The sequence below is a fragment of the Megalobrama amblycephala genome, linkage group LG11, assembly GCF_018812025.1.
Source record: "Megalobrama amblycephala isolate DHTTF-2021 linkage group LG11, ASM1881202v1, whole genome shotgun sequence".
Taxonomy (NCBI): domain Eukaryota; kingdom Metazoa; phylum Chordata; class Actinopteri; order Cypriniformes; family Xenocyprididae; genus Megalobrama; species Megalobrama amblycephala.
The window spans coordinates 36,069,538-36,091,496 of NC_063054.1; the positions used below are offsets into that span (position 1 = coordinate 36,069,538).

Here is a 21,959-nt window from a genome sequence, read left to right on the forward strand (position 1 = left end):
GCGCGAATTGGCCCTCTGGCTTGTCAATCACTGCCGTGACGTTCCTTGTGAGAGACGAGCGCGGCTGCGCGCTCCAGTAACTTTCCACACTCCACAGGCGCTGCATGCAATGTTTTTGTCAGGAGACAGGAGTAACAACTGCAGATTATGAGTTACTAGCGGTGAGTCCGACATAATGAATCCAAAAAACACGACACAGCGAATGCCGGTGATAAACACTCGTGTTCCAATACTCGTGCACGAGTTTTGGGTCGGCGTTCCTTTGAAGTGAGCTGTGAAGGAGGGGGGCTGTTCTTACGCATGCGCTCATTTCAAAAACTCACTAACAGTCTTTGGATTCTCAGTCTATGAAAAAATCCTCTCTATCACCTTTAAGCAATAACAAAAACATTTTTTTCTTAATTTTTTTTTATTAAACAGCTGAGTCCTCAAACAAAAATGTAAAAAAGCAAGTACACAAATGGTGTATGTGTGTGTGTATATATATATATATATATATATATATATATATATATATATATATATATATATATATATATATATATATATATATATATATATATATATATATATATATATATATATATACAGGGCTTGACATTAACTTTTTTGCTCACCAGCCACTGTGGCTAGTGGTTTTCCAAAGTTACTAGCCACTCAGCATTTTCACTGGCCACAATTTTGCTGTTGGGAAATTACATTTTATATGATTATAGTTGACTTTGGCATGCTTAAATTACTAGATTTTGAGTCATTTTACTTGATTTACAAGATTTAAAATCCTTTCAAACTACAAATGTAGACTGACCACCCAAATCAAGACTATACATTGTATATATCAGCTGGAATGTACAGTTAGGCTATTTTTGTTAGGCTATATAAAAAGAACAAAGAAGCAAAATTACAAATGGTAATTTTTTAAAAAATATATATTTTTCAGATATGTTTATTTAGCATGTATACATTTATTTAACATTTTATGATGTTTGATTAACATTAATGACATACAGGTATTTATTTGGGTGCTGCTGAATGCATGGACGTCATACACATCCAGTTTTTACCCACCTGTTTATGTCCACTTAAGCCATAGCCGACTGTATTCACGCGAGATAGGCTACTTCACACGATGCATTTTGACATCTGTGTGTGCGTGTATTCAGGCGCAAGGAGAACTGATCGCGCGCGACAGAGAGAACGCGCACGCGAGCGCTCATTCAGTGCGATTCCGCCTATCCCGCCTTCACTAACCGCAAGTTAATCGATAAAGAACTGTGACTGAATTGTAATTTTGTGATACGACGAGCTTAGCGACATTTCATTTGGCTGTAGGCTGAAATTATATTCAACCCGCCAAAGTGGCTAGTGGGAGTGGCTGTCTTACCCGCCACAGCGGAAATCTACCCGCATTTGGCGGGTTGGCGGGTGTTAATGTCAAGCCCTGTATATATATATATAATAACAATAACAATAATGATAACAATAATAATAATAATAATCCATATACCAATCAATTGGAAGTGCATTCACTGACTTATTTCCTATGGAATTTCATAGTCATCGGATACAAATTTCTTACTTTCTTACTCATTCTCATTTCTTTAATGTCATTAACACATCATAAAACACAAGAGCAAACACATACTGCAGGCATGTAGGACTACTCCCCAACATTTGATCATAATCATCAACCTCACCTATCTAGTTCCCTCAATCTTACACTCTAGTTCCAACATTCTGTACTTGCAAGAAAGGCAAATATCTGATGCATCTACAACAGGAAGTCAGACACATAAAAGTGGATGTGGAAGCAAGAGTTTGGTCTCAAACGGGAAACGTGTTTTGTACCACAGTCACTCCACTACTGTACAGAAAGAAAACAACACTTTTTCATTGCTAACTGTGGAGAAGATGGAGGAGAACGAATTATAAAACACTGAATGTTTTCCTTTGAACAACACAGCTCTAAACTGGCTGATTTACCTCAGTCAAGAACAGGACGGAGCACCTTATAATGCTGAAATGTTGTACCAAAGTACCCCAAAACAGTTCATTATCTGTTGGTTCAAATGCTCCTTGTTGGCCCCAAGTACAGTTGCATCAAACGAAAGACTTTTTGGTTCCTTGGTCATGTATCCATAATCTCCCGCGCTGGAGTGGGTTCATGTGGGAGGCTCGTAGCATTCGGCAGAGCTTGTCCGTGTCCCACAGAGTTCTGCTGGACTTCCATGGGAATTCCTGTCGCGTTCTCTCGATTCGGGAATTCTCGTGACTGTTTTCGGTATTCTAGAAAGGTGCACGCCTTGGTCGCGATAGCCACCACGTTCTTGCCGACGAAGATGGTGGAAACCCGGCTGTCCTGGAAGAGCACCATGTTGACGCCACGTATGAGGATGGTGACGATGTTGATGGTGACCAGACTGAGAAGAGGATAGAGCATCATCTTCTGGGGAGACACGTGGTCGCCCTGCACACTGATCTCGCTTAGGGACACACAGGGAAGAATCAGAAGCAAAATGTAGCAGTAGAAGAACATCAAACCTTCAGCCCAAATGGGCAAACCCGTCCGCTGTGGCTCCCAAAGGTTTGCCTGCATATCCAGCAGGTCCAGCAAGTCCAAAGCCACCCAGAAGAGCCGACCCCTCATGTCTTCCTTTCTCCTAAAGGTACGGACGTATTCCATGCTGTCCAGAGCCACCAGAACCAGGTAGAGGCCTGGCACACAAATAGACAGCAATAAAGTCAAAGCTTTTCGGGCGACAGTCTCCAGACTCTTTCGGTCAGCCTTACAATTCTGGAAGACAAAGTAAAGCTTGATCTCCAACACAAAGATGTAGAGGAACCACAGGATCATGGCGTATCCTCGTCGAGCCGTCCGCACTTCTGCTCCAACCCAAACCGCCACATAGCGGAGGACGATAAGAAAGCAGACGTCCCCGACCAGGACAATGATGCAGACGCCGATCTTTCGTGGGCCCTGGTTCTGCTCCACCAGGTAGGCGTCCATGAAGGCCATGCTGGTCATGATCACAAAGGTGGTAAGACACACATGCCGCTTGTCTGGTGGTGGCAACACCATGCTGAGGGCCACCACCACATGCAATCACTCACAGCAATGTCGTCCACTTCGTTGCACTTGGATGATTCTTGAAGTTACAGGTCAAGCTTTGCTGGGCTGGTCGGAGCAGTAGCTTTTTCATCCCAGTTTGCTGAAAATTGAAGGCATTTGTGTTTTCAATATTTCATAACCTTGACCCAAGAAAAAAAGTGAAAGGAACTTATTCTACTAAAAAAAAAAAAAAACAATGGCTCCCAAATTACAGTTTGACTCACTGCATATTGTCTGTAAATTTGAAGCAGTGTTAAATGACACAAAGTTCCAAAGTGCAGGATTACTTTGTAATGGAAATGTAACTCTTAAAGACTGAAGAGACCTTGTTTCAAGCTTTGCTGTGCTGTTTGAGGTGGCTGCTTTTTCATCCCAGTTCGGTGAACCTTGAAGGCATTTGCATGTCCAATATCATAAACTTGACCCAGGAACAAAGTGAAAAGGATTTATTGTACAAAAGACCAATTCCAGCTCCAGACTGACAGTTTGATTCACACTGCTTTGCAAGGGTTATATTAATTGTAAATCTGAAGAAGCAGTATTAAATGATACAAAGTTCCAAAAAAGTCCAATGTACTTTGCCATGGAAATGCAACTCTTGAAGACTGAAGAGACTTGGTTTCACAATCTTGGTCTTCTAACGCCGCATGCACTCACTCACCGCAATGAGTGTCTGTCTGCTCCGTTACACCGTTGGGTTCAAAGGATTCTCAGAGTTGCAGGACAAGTTTTGCTGGGCTGGTTGGATCGCTGCTTTTTCATCCTAGTTTGGTGAACTTTGAAGGCTTTTGCATTTCCAAAATTTCGTAACCTTGACTCAGGACAAAAAGTGAAAAGAACTTATTCTACTAAAAAAACCAATGGCTCCCAAATGACAGTTTGACTCATTGCTTTGTAAGGGTCATACTGACTGTAAGTTTGAAGCAGTGTTAAAGGACACCCCCAAAAAAGTCCAATGCAGGATTACTTTGCAATGGAAAAGCAACTCTTAAAGACTGAAGAGACCTTGTTTCAACCTTTGCTGCGTAGTTGGAGAGGCTGCTTTTTCATCCCAGTTCAGTGAACTTTGAAGGCATTTGCATGCCCAATATCATAAAGTAAAAAGAACTTATTCCACAAAAAGCCAATTGCTTCAGACTGACAATTTGATTCACACTGCTTTGCTACGGTCGTATTGATTGCAAATCTGAAGAAGTAGTGTTAAATGATACAAAGTTCCAAAAAGGTCCAGAGCAGGATTACTTTGCAATGGAAATGCAACTCTTAAAGACCGAAGAGACCTGAATTCACAATCTTGGTCTTGGCAGATGATTCTTCTCTGACACAGTAAATGGAGGAGAAATCTGCCTATTAATCAGCGGGCTTGTATTGATCCTGCTAGACCGCACGCCTGCCCGACCTCAGCATTCTCAATGAGACGCCATAACTTTCCTCTTTCACGGTCATGCAATTAGAAGGTGATGTGAGGATACATGGGCTTTCCCGGAAGCTTTGCATGCATTTGCTGGATTGTGAGTTGGCCGTTTTTCTTGTAACATGAAGGGAACTTTGAGGTGCGCTTTGAGAAAATGTGAGTGCAGGAACTGATTGTTCAGACTGTAGGTGCTCAACAATTACCGAGTCAGAGTTTAACGTCTAAGCACAGTTGTGGTGGGTCGTTTTTCTTGTAACGGCAAGATATCTTTGAGAAAATGCAGCCCAGGAACCAAATGTTCAGACTGTAGATACTCCGCAATTACCAAGTAACATTTGTTCGTGTCTGCCAATGGAAGATTGACTCTTGAGGGCTGGTGGTCTCTATCCATAGATCATTCAGACACAGGGTCAGTGGCTCCAGGGGCACCACATCTGTCTATGGCTCCCCCAGGGGGAATCTCTTTTACTGGGCTTCAGTTTCATCCTTGCCTGCTCTTCTGACACAACCTAGAGAGAGGGAAGAAGAAGAGCTGTCAGCACAAAGTGGAAAATAAATCACGGCTCACTGCTAGGAGCCAACAGCACATCCAGTCCTGCCATTGTGTCAGCATCATTTAAACAAATGTGATAACAACATTGCGGAAATACACTGTTACATGGCCACTCATTTTCACTTTTTATTAATACATGGGACGCTCACAAAACTGTATAATGCAGTGCAATAATCCATGACAATATTCCAGCATTGATTTTAGCTTAAATGTAGGATGGTGGAGAGAGGACTGTTAGAGGAAAAAGCTGGAAGGGTCTTTGAGAATCCACTCAAACCTTTTTTTTTTTTTTTTTCTCCATATATAAAGTTTTTGAGGATAGAATGATACTGATTTTATAATTTGGTTTTTTATTTAATATGTCATAAATGCATACCATTTTTTTATATGTACATGACATGTCTTTGATCTTTGATACTTATCTAATCGCAGATGAATATTTCATTGCTCAAAACTGCTCTTTCATCTTTTAGCAGACATAACTGGGCTCTCAGTAATGTTTCTTTTAAGTATCAACTTTTGTCTGATGTTGCCCATACAATTCCTCAAAACAAAAATAAAAAATAAAATAAAATAAATAAATAAATAAAAAACTACATACAACAAGAGTACACAGTAGGGGTGTAACAATACATCATGCCACAATATATCGCAATACAAAAATGCAACAATATGTATTGTGTATAGTTAACCAAAATGAAAATGCCTGATAAAAATGCCAATTGTCTTATGTTACCAGTAAAAAGTGGCCTACATTATTTTAAATATATCTAGTCAGTGACAGAGTGCAAACATATTTGTCAAAAAACTGTGTTTCGGTGTCAAAATCATGAATAATTTTATTCTGGTGTCACCATTGTCCTGTGCATTGGGTTACCAGCACTAAAGGGTTAGTTCACCCAAAAATGAAAATAATGTCATTTATTACTCACCCTCATGTCGTTCTACATCCGTAAGACCTTCGTTCATCTTCAGAACACAAGACCTCTATTGAGAGCAAAGCTATTCAAACTCTCAAGGTCCATAAAAGTTCTAAAAACATATTTAAAACGGTTCATGTGAGTACAGTGGTTCTATCTTAATATTATTGCGCCAAAAATCACAAATTTGAAACAAAAGATTCATAAAGCTCAGAAGCTTCATGAAGCAGTGTTTTGAAATTGGCCCATCACTAGATATTTTTTAAAAGTCATTATTTTGTTTTTTTGCCACACAAAAAGTATTCTTGTCGCTTTATAATTTTAAGATGGAACCACTGTAGTCACATGAACTGATTTAAATATGTTTTTAGTACCTTTATGGATATTGAGAGTTTGAATGGCTTTGCTCTCAATAGAGGCCTCGCTGAGCCATCGGATTTCATCAACAATATCTTAATTTGTGTTCTGAAGATGAACGAAGGTCTTACGGGTGTGAAATGACATGAGGGTGAGTAATTAATGACATTCTTTTCATTTTTGGGTGAACTAACCCTAAAGTCAAATAAGCGTATTCATTGCCACCCCAACTGTAATACCAAATTTAGCATTTTAATCATCAGTACATTTTTTGTTAACCTTTTACTATATGCCTTGGAGTATCTCCATAATATCATATCGTGAGTTCAGTATCATGATATGCATCGAATCGTGATAACGATTCGGCAAAACCACTTTGGTATCTTGGCAAAACCAGACACTGTTTAAAACATTGTTGAAACTGTAGAATACTGGTGTCTTTTTTCTCAGAACCAAAAGACTTCAGCAAAAGTATTAAGGAGATCTCATTTGTGATTTTTCTTTTCTATTGGATCATTAAGCTTTAAAAGTCACTTACTTCCTTCAACAGTAATTAAATCTCGCTATCTAAGGAACACACTCTTAAAATTATCCACAAGACACCAAGTTAACACAAAAACAAAACAAATAATATAATGTTCCTTTTCAAGGCTGATGTTAAAACAAATACTGTCAAGCCAAGAATAATGTAATTTCTAATCATGTGTTTGATGGATTTATGCAGGTCAATAAGCGTCCATCATTAATAATTCAAGCTGATAGACTGTGCAACTGTGTTTGGAGATCCATTTAGACTGACCTGTTTAATATTCACACACCGAGCCGCTGGCGTTTGTCTGATAGCCAAGGTCGCAGGAGTGCTAATCAACACACCGGGCTGACATTTCACAAAAATTAAGCACAAATAATGAAAACTCGATACAACACACAGCTAGCCAAATCTCATCCGCCTGTCTCATTCCAGATTAATATGTCATTCTGAAGAATGGAAGAAAAAACTACGACCAAAAACAGTTGAACTAAAATCAGGTAATTGGAGTGTGTTTTTAATGCAGACCATCGGGAGATGAGTTTAGCTCTCTGTCATGTCCAACACAATCTTATTAGTATTTGGCAGAGTACACAGATAGCAGACATAGATCTCATTTCTATGCTTGTCAGCTCAGAACGGGGGCAGATTTAAATCAATGTAATAGTCCTCAGAATGATGCATTAGTGATCACCTTGGGCTCCTACTACACTCTCTGTAGATACGTCAGTCCGAACCAGCACGATTATGCCACTTGAATAAGAAAACACTGAAAGTGCTCTATTTTTTTTCCTGTATCTAATTTGTTATTTTGGAGAAATATTAATCTCTAGCTATTAAATCTAAATTAGTTATGCATTAGGCCTGTCACAGTGATCGATTAGTTGTCTGATCATGGTTATTCGATCATTTGCAATAACTGTGCAGTTTAAATTTCAATCACATTTTGCCCAAAAATATAAAGACACTATTGTAAAGCACATAGATAGTCAGCAACATAGTCAAAGGTCTTCCTTTCATACGAAATAAAGGTTTGTGGGTTTAATAAGACTGCATTATTATATTATATTATATTATATTATATTATATTATATTATATTATATTATATTATATTATATTATATTATATTATATTATATTATATTACGTTAAAATATTTTATATTTCACAGCATTAAAGTATATCATGTGGGCCTATTTTATCATTTTTCTTGTTTTATTATATATGATTCCATGTAAAAAATAATTAGAAAAAAAAATAAAATATTAGGTTTACACTGTAAGTGACATGAACAAAACAGAATTAAATCGTTATTTGCAATTATTGCAATCATGATCGTGGCAGGACTAGTAAGCATACTGTAATTTTTAATAATTGTTAATTAATTTCAGTAAAACAAATGCTACTTAGATACAGTAAAAAAATTTAACTACAAATTTAACTACAAATTCGCATTCATATTTATAATACAGCTATGAGAACTTAAATGTACTTAAATGGTGCTTAAAATAGGCTTAATTTTGTTTTATGCAAAATATAATTTCATACTTTTTATTTTAATTTTGTGGCAAAACATTTCAGACGTGTTCTAGACAGCTTGTGACAAACTCACCCCAACTTACATACAGATAGAAATCAATTCATAAAAATAAACCTTCAGCGTCTGTTTGTGAAAGACCCTTTTGGAAAGAAAACTCACAAATTAGTTCTCTTTTACCCTTTAGAGTTTTGGTAGAGATCTCAACATTTAAAAATGCTACTATACATTTTCCAAGGCACCAAAGTCTGTAATCAAATGTCTCAAGATCTCAATATAAACTCAACCCATTTCTCATCAAACAATACGTTGCCATCCATATTAATTTTATATATTTATACGCTCACTGTCAATCAACAACTGACTCATTTGTGTCTACTTTTATTTCGGCAAAGGAATTTTAAAAGAAACATCTGTGACAAAGTTGATGCCAAAGCCCTTGCAGATGGATGTAACAAACCAACCGACAGCAAAGCAGACAAATGTTCCAAATGTTCAGACTTTGCTGCGTGAATTTTAATGTCCCTTCAATATAACTTTCTTCGATGTGAAGACAAGATTATATTGAGCACATCTGTTCTCAGACACGAACTGTTTCACAGACAAAATCTTTAATGTTGCCTGAATTAAAACAATGAATTATGAAATACATCCTCTTTCAAGGCCCCAATGCATAATGAAAATGTCTGCAATATTCATTAAGATATGTAATTCAAAGAAACGCACTTTGTCACTTGTCATTTTCTATAGCCTATCGAGTGGTGGTTTAAAGGTTCTGACTTATTTACACTGTTAAAGAGTTGGATTCTCATGCTAATCATGGCCAAAGTTTCAAAACACGAGTTGGACGTATGACGGAGTATTTCTGTGCCAAATACTTCATTTGGGTTACGGAAGCTGAGAGATTTTTCAGCAGTGGCTGTGTCCCAATTCAGGGGCTGCACCCTTTGAAGGCTGTATTCATCATGGAGGCAGTCTCATTTAAGAAAAATAACCGTTAGAATGCAAAGTAAGAAAGAAATTACAGTATTTTACACCTCACAATGAATATCAGTCAATTTTATTACAGTTAAATACGACGTCCTTGATGACGTATTCAGCCTTCAAATGTGACCTCCGGAGGATGCAGCCTCCGAAATGAGACGCAGCTCCTGTCACCAAAGGAGCGTGTTTTTGGTTGTGAGGGAAAAATGACCTTTTTCAGTTTCCCAAAGAACCCAGCGTTAAGGGAACAGAGGATGAAGTTTGTTTTTCCGAGTTGTGCATGTATGTTTGTTTGTTCCCGGAATTTCGGTGATAAACAAGTCCCAGTTTGGCGCTGGATTTGCAGATTGCGGGCGTCGAGTAAAACTGCATTAGATGTCTGTATTTTGTTGGCAATCGGCGCACAAGTGCATATAATGTAAACAACACAAATGTTTTTGTTCTCTTTTTATTTATAATGTTGTCGCAGCTTGCTCTACACAAAAGCTGCGCACGCTCGTGACACTTTAGCTCTGCCCACAGCAGGCACGCCTCCAGGAGCTCGGCTTTTTTCGGAAAGACTCGGTACAGCGTATCTCTCTTTTATAAATATGATATAACTAAAGTCTTTTCGGAGATATTAAGGATGCAATACTATATAGGTACTCAAGATTAACATCAGATTGGTAGAAACTGTGTGTTACCTACCCTTTAAGAAATCTTTGATCAGAACTGGTTGAAATCACCAGTGCCAGTTCATTTCATGGTGCACAGGCTTTTATCAGTCCACCAGTAAACAAAATCATGTGTACAAGCTCCTGAGGAAGAGCCAAAGTTTTTGAGGTGCATGGCATCAAACATTTGGAAGATATCCAGGAGTTTTATTGGAGACACTTGGTATCAAATAAACAAGATATTCATGAGCAGAACTGAATATTACAGATAACAGGGCCGAAACGCAAAAGTGAATTCATGAAAATACATGGACTTCACCTTTGCATAAAAGTATTCTGGTGTGAAAAAACTGTCGTGGTTTATTAACAGTTTACACATTTCTTCACCGCATTATTCATTAGGAAGTAATGCTAAAGTTTAGACAATAAATAGTGGGCGCATCAAAGACTCAAAAAACCACAGTAAGCTTTTGACTTGATTTTTATCCCTTCTACCAAATGAGGATTTAGATTGTTTACATCTCTGAATAATAATACGAGAATCCCAGAAATGCACAGAATAAATAGATTAAGCAGATTGCTACTACGGGGCTTTTGAATGCTTGAATCTGATTGGTTGACGAACGTTCTAAGGTGTGCAATTATTTTCAGGGAAACGCACAGCTAAAGTAGCTCCAGGCAGGTCTTGAGCGCATTACAGTTCCATATAACTTCGCCAAATGATTTCAAAGGTCTGAAAACAGCAAAAGAACCAAAACCCACAACGACACTGACCAAGCAAATAAATATAGTAAACAACAGGATAAAAAATTGGTTTTATTATGTATGGAAAGCACACTCTCTTTCTCCTGCTCAAACACACACACATACAGTACAAACACACACTCGCACAGAAACATGTTGTCAGCGCTGATCTGATGAAATAGTTTAGCAACTTAAAAGCTACATGACATTTCTAACTAGCGAGGGAATAGCGCTGTTCTTGAAGAAGATAAACTTACAGTTTCGCTGTTAGTAGAGACGCTGCTGTCGAAAACTGTTGAGACGTGTACAGACTCTGGTAATTCACACATGCTTAATTTCTTTCTCTCTTTCTCATAACTGTATTAGTCTGCTATCAATGGCTCAAGCCTCCATTACTAGCTTTAAAATGACATTTTGGAATTAGCAATGGAGGTGTAGGATGAGATGCGTAGGAAATTAGTCCTACACATGAGCATTTTAAGGACAAAAACCTGACAAATGTCTTGAAATACAACATCTGAACAATGTTTTGAGGTGTGGTAACTGTAGTATAAGCAGTCAGTTTATTAGAAAAACACAAAGATAATCCAAACCAGGAACACAACAAGTGTAAAGACAACAGCCGCGTTTCCATTACCCTTTAAATTGCGCAAGTTGAAATTGCGAATTGAAAATACTTTCAATGGAAATGTCAATTTCACAAAAACTCGCTAAAAAGTTTTTAATGGAAACAGTTTTTTGGCATTTACAGGTCACCTGACGTATAGTCATATCATCATTTGTTAAAGATAGCGTGGTATATTTGTACAGAAGATGAGAGAGAGGGTTACTTTTCTTTTCTTATTTATACATCTCTTTTCTCGCACCTCAGCTTCACCCCTTAGATGCAATGGGAGGATGCAAGAAAATAAAACGAGGATGGGGTAATTGAAGGACAACTTAGGGGCCGTTCACATATCATATCTAAAAACTCATTTCCAACGCGCTTGCACTCCTGTGGCGTCTGTCATTGCTATGCAACCATGAACCGCGCTCTCCACGAGGACGAGGAAGTATCAGCAAAGGATAAATTGATTTCTAGCCCATGTATATTGGAATATTCTTGATCCCTCGAGGCTCGAGCGCAGGATCAATAATTTTAGGGAACCCTTGAAGTTTGACTTGTAATACTAATAGTATTAATCTATTAACAATTAATAATTAACATCATAGAAACTAATAGTATTAGATGTCACCTGTGCATCCTCACTCATAACTCCTCAGGAAGCTTCCTCACGCCTCGTTCCTCACCTCCTCGCGGTGCATTTATAGAATTAAAATGGCCTTCGAGATTTTCTTTGATTGTTTTCCAGGTCACAGGCTGGAGGATGGAAGAGCGAAGAAATGAGGAAGCATCCATTATAGCATTGAGAAGCACCCAGGGAAGCATATATGAGGGAGAAGGGCTTCTAGAAGCCGTGGCAAATATTACACTCAAAATAAAGCTCTCAGATCTAAATATCTTTTGGAAAATGACTTATCGTGAGAGTTTTAGTCGCATATCATCGGTTAATGGAAACGCCGTCATGTTGCAATAGTTTTTTATCGACATTTAGAAAATATTGCAAACGTTTTGTAATGGGAATCTGGCTAATGACCAACAAGACAACTGAAACATAGGGAATACAAGGGCTAACAAGAGACAGGTGAAGGTGATTAATTACTATGGAAACTAATGAGGTTGGCAATGAAACAAAGGAAACAGGAACTAAACACAGAAAGACAGAATACAGGAACAATGGGAACAAAACACTACAAAATAAAAGTCCAAAACAACAAAACCAAGAACCACAAAACCAAGGCAATATGTAATACATATACACATAACTTTCTTTTTTTATATATGAGCTATTTTCACATGGATTTTGATTGGATCGATATCTACAATATTTAAAGGGCACCTATTATGCAAAATTCACTTTTACATGGTGTTTGACCATAAATGTGTGTTGGCAGTGTGTGAGCAAAACCACCCTAGAATGAGAAAAATCCACCCAGTGGTTTTTTTACAATCTCAATAATTCATAAGCACTGTCTCAGAACGCCCTGTTCTAAGATTGCTCTCACTGTGACGTAGAATTGCGCTAAGCCCCACCCACGTGGTTTGATTGACAATCTGGTTTTGGCATAGACCCCGACCTCGGTGATCGGTCAACCATCCTCCATTGTTTCAACGACAGCCGGTAATGTCTCCTAAGAAACATAAGTGTTCTGTTGTGGGATGTAATAATGAACATAGTAGTTTTCACTTACTTCCGACATCAGAGCCACTGAAAACGCAGTGGATGGATTTTATTTACGAAGGAAAGGCGCCACTCAAAATTCCAAAATACGTTTATGTTTGCGCGAATCATTTTTTGACTGACTGTTTTGAGAACGAGGGTCAATTCAAAGCAGGTCTTGCTTCAAAGTTAATCCTCAAGTGTGGATCGTTGCCTACTGTTCGCGATCCAACGTCACCTCCAGAAGAAGTAAGTGTATTTAATGTTTTTTGAGCAAATAGTCTTTTCAGTCGATGTCAGCCAATTCAATAACAAATGCGTCTAAAGTTGTTGTCGTATATATATATATATATATATATATATATATATATATATATATATATATATATATATATATATATATCGTAAATATATATATATATATATATATATTTTTTTTAAAGATATTGTATTAAAAACTGTGTATGTTTACTTGGCAAACGTTATCACAGTATTTGTGTTTGTAGTTTCAAAAAATTGCGCGAACGTTATCACAGTGTGTGTGTGTGTGTGTGTGTGTTGCACATCCATAATTGCAAAGGGGGCGCGATTAAAACTCTATAAGTACATAAATGTATCAAATAACCATTCAGAGACGTCCTGCTCCATTCTCAATTGTGTTTCTTCTGCCGGAGTCTCTTCATCATCTGGGTCTGATTCCGGTTCAAACATGTACGGCTGAATGCCATACAAAACAGCGGGTCTCTCACTCTCAGCCATTCTGCTTCTACCGACTGTTTATTGCCATAGGTATGCAAGTTACGCCCTCATCCAAAGGCAGGGCGGGGATATGCAGCTCATTTATATTTAAGGTGGTATACACCAAAACAGCTCTTTTTAAAACAGGCCCCAAAAATGACATTTTCAAATGGTTATAATAAATTAACTGTGGGGTATTTTGTGCTGAAACTTCACAAATACATTCTGGGGACACCCAAGACCAATATTACATCTTGTAAAAAGGGGCATAATAGGTGCCCTTTAACAACAACCTTTTAAATAAGGTCACTTTTCAATTCATACATGCATAAGATATCATGTTGTACAACAAGCATTATTTTAGCCTATTAATCATGTTTAATATTAATGGATACAAACAGAATAGTTCATTGTTAGTTCAACGATATACATTTTTTCCCAGAATAAACTGCATTATGGAGCACATTTTATGTCCATAATAAAGCATCTGGCTGCTAAAAAACTCTAGATTAGTGAATCACCTGACACTGATGCCATCATTGCAGTATTCAACATTATCAAAGTCTACAGCATGCATCTGTGTCTTCGGTTTGTCAAGGAAGTACACTATGCTGTCTCCATTATGTTAACATGGCTTCCAGATGCTAAACTGGCACTTCTGTTGGCATAGCAGATGTCCCCTGACATCCTTTTATAATTGTGCATATTGTAAACATTTTCTCTGACTTTTCGTGCCGACAGAACACGATGTGCATGGTAGATGTCTGTTTTACAAGCTATTTTCAAAAGTAAACACACTAATCTGGACGTTTTGCAGTGTCTCAGCATAATGAAGTAAAACGACATGTTAAATATTCATTGGAAAACTATTTTCTGTGGCCCGTGAGGATGTCTGAGCTGTTCTAGTTTAGTGCTAGTCTGTCTGTTTGCTCTCAGCTAAATGTATACCAAATGTGCCAGCTGTTTACCTGAGGGCCAGATTAATTTTATTTGACAAAAATAATTTAAAATGTATATTCATTCAAAGGCATTAGCAAGGTCATGAAAATGCCGGTACACTAGGTCGCTCTCATTTAGTTCTGTGTAATTATTCATGGCTTATTCTTCGGTCATTTTAAAGAAATTAGACGAGTCGGGCCATGAAATTAAATGACAAAAACCCACCACTGCTGGGCGTCCATACTGAGCTGTTATTAAAATCATGTGAAATCACTTCTCAACACTGACCTGAAGTCATTTCAAAAGTAAAGCAGATAATTTGCCCAGACTAGTTGAGGGTTGTTGTTACATGCCAAAGTAGGGCAAGCATTACTGTCATAAAATGACTGTGATTTTAACAGTAAAAGACTGTAAAAATGCTGCGGTGAAAAACTGTCAATTGGTTTACAGAAAGTTTCCGTACTATATACGGTGAATAACTGTAATAGATCTAATGGTACAATTACGGTAAAATACCGTTATACCGTTAAGCATTCAAAAATACAGTTAAAATGAAAAATAACAATTCATTGTAAAATTTACAGTGAAAAACCGTAAATTGACATTCCCACAATTCCCTGCGTGACACTTCACATTTGATATATTTTCGTTGAAATAACTGAAATAACCTAACTGTACATTAGGGTTTTATGTTACATCTAATGTTGTTAAATTAATGTTTATTGCATTTTTAAAATTTCATGCATGTTACCATGATGGTGTTTAGTGTGTGTGTGAATGACACTTTGTGCACCTTCTATATATTAGTATTGTCCTCCTCAGCTTGTGGAAAAGCTGCTTGTGATGAACTTTGATTCATCATGTGACTCTTATCACCACTGTGTTTGGTGACTGTCAGTGTATTATAAAGGTACAAAACAGATATTAGTACTTCTTTAGGTTGGTAAATTAACATTATATCAGTTAATGAAATACGTTATTTTACCGTAAATTTAACAGATTTTTTTTTACGTTGCTACTGTATTTTTTACGGTAAAGTTCTGGCAACCACAGCTGCCGGTTTTTTACTGTAAATTTTACTGGGATTTTTTTTTACAGTGTACTTTTGCTCATACTTGGTGGTCTTATCAAACCAATAACCCCTTTGGCATGTAACTCATGCCAGAGCATTTGATTTTCACCTGGTAGACGGTAATACAGGTGACTTAAAGTCACCATGAAATATGTCAATTTTTAATTTTATGGAATATTGCAGTATTATAAATGATTTATCCGTGCACATATTTTTTTTTTAATTCACATGCCTCATAATCTTTAATCAAAATAACTTCCCCTCCCTCTTGCAGCAACATCCCTTCCCTGATTACGTGTTTACTGGTGCGAAGGCGGAGCAACCTGTCACTCACAGAAGCCATCCATTCAATCCAATCAATTCCCCATTGACAAAATCAAGTCCCGCCCTACATTTGTTCTTGTTCCGAAAGCTGTTTCACTCGGATATACTGTACATCACAATAGGAAAGAAAAGACTATCGCAACTTCAGTTTAATGTCCCCATGAAATCAAAATTTATTTATTTTTTACTTTTAGTATGAATGTTAGCCTTAAGATTATCTGTAAGCTAGTGTGCTCCAAAACAATGACAAAAATCACATTTAGAAGATATAAGTTCTTCGAAACTTAGAGTCTCTCAATATGAATCAATAATTTTGATGACATCACTCTGCAATTCAGCTTCTCATCAGATTTTCTGTCCAATCAAATGCGCTTTAGAATCTAAAGCATACTTCAGATGCTGAAGCTGCGGCTAAAAGGTCCGTGTAACGCTTCACAATTCAGTTTTTTTTTAGACCATACAATGCAAATGCAAAAATGAAAAATTGAAACCAGAAAAAAGGCAAATATCCATTGATGATGTAACCGAAAAACAAGAAAAATGAAGGTCTGCTTTCAATTTTTCATTTTTGCATTTGCTTTGCATGGTCTGAAAACTGAATTGTGAAGCGTTACACAGACCCTAAAATCAGTCACTTGTTCATTTTCAAAAATTAACATAACTGCTTCAAAATGTGTGTTTTCGCTATGGATGCATGTAATTTACATTAGTCATCATGATAAAAAAAAAAAAAAAAACTTTGGTCACAGAGCTTATTTTCTGCAATAATCCAAAATCCTGTTGGGATTTTGTCAGAACCTGATGCGTGATGCGAACTTTTAGGGATGGCCTACAAAAATCTGCCGTCTCTGCAGCGCTCTAAAGACTTTTGCATGGTTAAACGCCACTTGCATTTCTTTTAAAGCAATTAAACATCTCTTTGCTCATTATGGAATAGTTTGGGGTTTTAGCATAATTAATAGCACAAATAATCCTTAAAAAAACATCTATAAAACCGACTACAGGCAAAAGAAAGATATGAGTGTTTAATCAAATATGTATTAGCATGAAGCCAAATCAGAATACTAAATGGATTTCATTTATTCATTTAACAGATGCTTTTTTCATAAGTGACTTAGAAATTAGGCATTATGCAACGAGCGACTGATCCAGGGCCATAGAAACATGAGGCACTTAACAATAAAAAGTTCCAGAACAAGCTATCTTACACATCCAAGAGATTTTGTAAATGTTCGAAATGAGATATAGTCTTTTGATTATTGATATTTCTTTGCTTTCAATTTGCAGTTTATTCCAATCAAGACCTGCCCATTTAGACAGGAATAGACCATTTGACTGACATGTAAAGCAACCAATCACATTTAGCTTTTTACGTTTTGGGCCTGGTTATTGTAATGTCAATCAATCGTGTGAAACTTTCATTTTCCGGAGGCACATATCTTGCGTGATGATTTCATTTCAGAGAAATGTCTTTCTCCCTTTGAGCAAGTTGATTTGTTCTAAACAACATTTCTGTTAAAATGTCAATCCAAATGTGTTCTTTATGCACAAAGAAGGATAAAAGGGATCAAAGCTTGTGTGTATGAATAATTCATCCTCAAAGTGAAGAGAATAAGAGTGATTCCTCCCTCCTGTCACTCAAACCTACTGAGAAAATACAAGCGGAATGAGAGTTCAGAGAGTAACTGGCAGAAGAACATCAAACATTCACAAATATCATGTCTTAGATGAGCAATTAATTAATAAACATCCAGTTATTCTGCTTTCATGCTATAAAATTTAATGAACAGTTTAAAAGGCCTCACAGTAAGAATATATACACTGATCAGGCATAACATTATGACCACCTTCCTAATATTGTGTTATTGTGTTGGTCCCCCCTTTTGCTGCCAAAACAGCCCTGACCTGTCGAGCATGGACTCCACTAGACCCCTGAAGGTGTGCTGTGGTCTGAATGTTACCAAGATGTTAGCAGCAGATCCTTTAAGTCCTGTAAGTTGCGAGGTGGAGCCTCCATGGATTGGACTTTTTGCTCAGCACATCCCACAGATGCTCGATTGGATTGAGATGGAATTGGAGGCCAAGTCAACACCTCAAACTCGTTGTGCTCCTCAAACCATTCCTGAACCATTTTTGCTGTGTGTCAGGAGCATTATCCTGCTGAAAGAGGCCACAGCCACCAGGGAATACCGTTTCCATGAAAGAGTGTACATGGTCTGCAACAATGCTTCGGTAGGTGGTACGTGTCAAAGTAACATCCACATGGATGGCAGGACCCAAGGTTTTCCAGCAGAACATTTCCCAAAGCATCACACTGCCTCTGTCGGCTTGCCTTCTTCCCATAGTGCATCCTGGTGCCATGTGTTCCCCAGGTAAGCGATGCACACACACCCGGCCATCCACGTGATGTAAAAAGAAAACGTGAATCACCTTCTTCCATTGCTCCGTGGTCCAGTTCTGATGCTCACGTGCCCACTGTTGGCTCTTTCGGCGGTGGACAGGGATCAGCATGGGCACCCTGACTGGTCTGCAGCTATGCAGCTCCATACACAACAAACTGTGATGCACTGTGTATTCTGACACCTTTCTATCAGAACCAGCATTAACTTCTTGAGCAATTTGAGCTACAGTAGCTCGTCTGTTGGATCGGACCACACGGGCCAGCCTTCAATGAGTTTCGGCCGCCCATGACCCTGTCGCCGGTTCACCGCTGTTCCTTCCTTTGACCACTTTTGATAGATACTGACCACTGCAGACCAGGAACACCCCACAAGAGCTGCAGTTTTGGAGATGCTCTGATCCAGTCGTCTAGCCATCACAATTTGGCACTTGTCAAACTCACTCAAATCCTTACGCTTGCCCATTTTTCCTGCTTCTAACACACCAACTTTGAAGAAATGTTCACTTGCACTTGCTATTCCACTCGCTAAAAGGTGCCGTGATGATAAAGAGATGATCTGTCTTATTCACTTCACCTGTAAGTGCTCAGAATATTGTGACTGATTGGTGTTTATATATGTTTATGTTTGTGTTTATTTGAAAATGACTCATCTATTTCGGTGGTTATTGGTGATTTTATTGTATTCTTAAAGGTCCTGTTTTTTGTGGTTTTTTGAAGCCTTGATTGTGTTTATAGTGTGCAATATAACATCTGTATACCGCTGTTTCCACTGTCATAAAAACGGGCTGATGACTTCCTTGTTCTATGAAGTCCCTCCTTCAGAAATACGTAACGAGTTCTGATTGTGCCAGCGGTTCCTGTGTTGTGATTCGACAGCAGTTTAGCGCATCTTGCCCGGAAAGGTCACGCCTCTTACCATAACGTGGAGATGCACGCACTCAGTGTTATTGTAAACATGTCTTTAATTTTACCCTATCAATTTGAGCCGGAATCAGACCCGGCGATTGGACTGCGGGATGAAAATAACAGCGTTTCGACGACATGGCGACAAACACACTCTACAAACGCAACTCTTGTGTATTCCTGTGGGCGGAGGTTAGTCAAAAAACTGTTTTAGTGACGTCATTAAAGAAGGAAGTAGAGGGATGTAGTCCAAACTGGCCGTTCGATGTAGGTGACTTCTGTTAAATAAAATATCTCGCTTGGCATTGAACTTTGAGCTTTAAAATTGTACAGATTTTATTTATACTCTAACAACAACATTACACACTAACTAAAGTTTGAAACATGGGATCATGAAGAACGGGACCTTTAATAAATACAATTCTACTGAACATTACTTTTATTTTGTTAGTGTTGATGAAATAGATGAAAAGATGTGTAAAGAAAAGCAACTTCATACTGATCAATAAAAATGATTGAATATGAATTCTTTTATCAGCAGCACAGTGAGCACATTGATTTGTAGGGCATGTAATGTTGTTCATTTATTTAATGATGAGCTCCGTTCACCCTCAGGACAATAAATGTTCTTTTCCAGCGCTCATCCACAGTCTAATCTTATAATGTCAATATCCACTTTTTTATCTCCTTCTGTAATTCATTTTATTTTTTATTTTTTTAGTTGTGATTCTATTTTGCTGTGCTGAATAATCTAAACTTTTTTAAATCTGCATCTTCAATATTATACCTACACATTGCTCTTAAGCAGTGAGATGTTGTTGTGGAGAGCTGGAGTTTGTGGGCAGTGTTGCCATACCAGCAGAGAAAACAACAGATGTACAGTAAATAATCGTCTGTTCTGTTGCGCTGAGTAAAAGAAAACAGCTCAGCCTGTCAAATCCACACAAAAATAACTACAAGTAGAATAGTTTGTCATGAGCTTGTTAGCTTTGTCTGACAGTTAAGAAAACTTAGACTTAAAGTTTGAATGTTTTAGGCCTTTGGATGAGATTGATATCATAAGGGAGGATCATAAGTCAGATCAGTTAGAAAAAGAAAGCATGCAAAGTTAGAACAGCTCAAGTACCGTTTATGAGTTTACTGGATGTAGCTTTAAAACTACGAGATGAATTTCAATTTTCATTGGAGATTTTATGGATATGTTGTCAAGCCAACATCATAAATTCTTTAAAAGTAAAACGAGCAAGTGCATTTGTCAGAAAACCGCCAAAGAGTAAGAGAACTTGAGGAACCTCTCAGAAACACAAAGAGTTTTGCCTGCTGGGAAATCTAAAACTTGACAGAAATGACATTTTCACAGGACATTTTGTTCTGTACTTGGGTTTAAATTGTCTCTCAGATGTGACTTTAAGTTAAAAAGGTTCAAACAGTTTACTGTTCAGTTTTCCTTGGACGTGTAATTTGGCAACTTTTATATACGCTTTTGGAAGACATTGTAAGCAGTTCTTCAGTGTGCAAAATGTGTTACCATGATGCAATAGCAGTATTTTCATTGCACTAAGTGTAAATAGTTGTTAGATGCTATTTATACTTAATGCAAATAGTGGCAGATTGGGCCTACGTTTTGTAGTTTATTATAAAACAGTATGCAATAGAAACAACATATTCAGTGTATATGATTATATTCATTAACTTCATAAATGGTTGCTGCTGCTTTATTGGGACTTCACATTACCTGCCCTACACCTACTCCCATGTTAAACACTTTATTCCTACTATTAAATTTAACATGAAAATGCTACTCTGAGTTGATTTGTGATGGGAAAAGGGAGAAGAAAGAGTTTGGAAAAATGCGGATTCGAACTCGGGTCGGTCAAATCAAAAGCTGACGCCACTCACTTATACTCTCCACACCACTGATCCAGTTATCAGCGGGATTTCCTTTGCAATTTTGTCTGGCTTAATCAGACAGTGGTGGGCGGAGTTAGTGTAAATAACCTCTGCCAATACAGTGGGCTATTTGCACTTGGTGTTTTCTACTTTTAGGTTAATTTATATGTTAAGTGTGGTTCTTAATTTGTTGATTGAGTGGGTTTGTTTGAATCACTGATTGTAAGTATGAGTTATAGAGCCTTAGTAAATAATGAATAAATATTGTTTTAAGTAGCTCATTAATAATAATCAGCAACTATAACAATTGTAACTGTGCTTAATTTGCATTTTAGTAAATGCTTATCATCCAGACAATCATGCACTAATTTGCTCCATTGTACATTAATTTCATCTGGAGTGGGCTTGAGTTGTGTGATTTATTTAAGAGCACAAAGCTTAAGAACTGAAAACATGTTGCTTTTTGTGTGCAATTAAAAATGAAACCTTTTTGTTAACATCACACTCACATCAGAATACCAAAGCCATGTCTGCTAAACCTCTCCTTGGATTTCATATTTGTTTTAGTTGTTCATTTGTTTCAAGTCACATGATATTCTAGTCACTATATGGCTCAGATGCTTCAATGTTG

The 21,959-nt window shown here is 37.6% G+C and overlaps 1 protein-coding gene and 1 long non-coding RNA gene across 3 annotated transcripts in view; one reads left to right on the forward strand and one right to left on the reverse strand.

Moving 5' to 3' along the window:
• Positions 1-21,959, forward strand: part of LOC125278527 — a 111,873-nt gene that overhangs the window by 5,225 nt on the left and 84,689 nt on the right. The gene's annotated exons all lie outside the window — the stretch shown is intronic.
• tmem121ab (transmembrane protein 121Ab) overlaps positions 1,380-21,959 on the reverse strand; it is a 55,341-nt gene continuing 34,761 nt past the window's right edge. The window contains exon 2 of the mRNA XM_048207774.1: positions 1,380-5,032. Within this exon, the coding sequence (XP_048063731.1) occupies positions 2,129-3,079 (951 nt within the window). The 5' untranslated portion in view covers positions 3,080-5,032 and the 3' untranslated portion in view covers positions 1,380-2,128. The remainder of the gene's footprint in view (positions 5,033-21,959) is intronic.